Source organism: Coturnix japonica, unplaced genomic scaffold (genome assembly GCF_001577835.2).
Source record: "Coturnix japonica isolate 7356 unplaced genomic scaffold, Coturnix japonica 2.1 chrUnrandom867, whole genome shotgun sequence".
NCBI lineage: Eukaryota > Metazoa > Chordata > Aves > Galliformes > Phasianidae > Coturnix > Coturnix japonica.
Window position 1 is genome coordinate 14,076 of NW_015440222.1, and position 1,278 is coordinate 15,353.

Sequence of the window (1,278 nt, forward strand, 5' to 3'; positions counted from 1 at the left end):
GCCCTAAATGGATCCTATATGGACCCTATAGGGCCCTATATGGGGCTATGTGGACCCTATATAGCCCTAAATGGATCCTATATGGACCCTATAGGGCCTCATATGGGTCTATATGGGCCCTATATGGCCCTAAATGGATCCTATGTGGACCCTATAGGGCCCCATATGGGGCTATGTGGACCCTATATAGCCCTAAATGGATCCTATATGGACCCTATAGGGCCCTATATGGGGCTATGTGGACCCTATATGGCCCTAAATGGATCCTATATGGACCCTATAGGGCCCCATATGGGCCTATAAGGAACCTATATGGCCCTAAATGGATCCTATATGGCCCTAAATGGATCCTATATGGCCCTATATGGCCCTATATGGCCCTAAATGGACCCTCTAGGGCCCTATATGGGGCTATGTGGATCCTATATGGCTCCATATGGGGCTATGTGGCCCTAAATGGATCCTATATGGCCCTATATGGTCCTATATGGCCCTAAATGGATCCTGTATGGCCCTATATGGCCCTATATGGTTTTATATGGCCCTATATGACCCCATAAGCCCCCATAGATCCCCATTGTTTCAGATCTGCGCCATGGATCCCAAGTGCAGCTGATTGAGGTGCACAAATACCCGGTGAGTGGGGTCTATGGGGTTCTATGGGGCGCTATGGGGTCTATGGGGCTCTATGGTGCTCTATGGGGTTCTATGGGGTTCTATGGGGCTCTATGGGGTCTCTATGGTGCTCTATGGGGTCTCTATGGGGCTCTATGGGGTTCTATGGGGCTCTATGGGGCCAGGGGGGCTTATAGGGTCTATGGGTGACTTATGGGGTCTATGGGGTTTTATGGGGCTCTATGGGGTTCTATGGGGCTCTATGGGGTTCTATGGGGTCTCTATGGGGTTCTATGGGGGTTTATGGGGGCTCTATGGGGTTCTATGGGGTTCTATGGGGCTCTATGGGGTTCTATGGTGCTCTATGGGGTCTATGGGGTTCTATGGGCTCTATGGGGTTTCTATGGGGCTCTATGGGGTTCTATGGTGCTCTATGGGGTCTCTATGGGGCTCTATGGTGCTCTATGGGGTCTCTATGGGGTCTCTATGGGGCTCTATGGGGTTCTATGGTGCTCTATGGGGTCTCTATGGGGTCTCTATGGTGCTCTATGGGGTTCTATGGTGCTCTATGGGGTCTCTATGGGGCTCTATGGTGCTCTATGGGGCTCTATGGGGTTCTATGGGGCTCTATGGGGTCTCTATGGGGCTCTATGGGCTCTATGG

The 1,278-nt window shown here is 51.5% G+C and overlaps 1 protein-coding gene across 1 annotated transcript in view; it reads left to right on the forward strand.

The window, feature by feature from the left end:
- THOC6 (THO complex 6) overlaps nt 1-1,278 on the forward strand; it is a gene marked incomplete at both ends in the record, with an annotated part of 12,361 nt that overhangs the window by 8,843 nt on the left and 2,240 nt on the right. Inside the window, 1 exon segment of the mRNA XM_032441943.1 lies at nt 587-636. Within this exon segment, the coding sequence (XP_032297834.1) occupies nt 587-636 (50 nt within the window).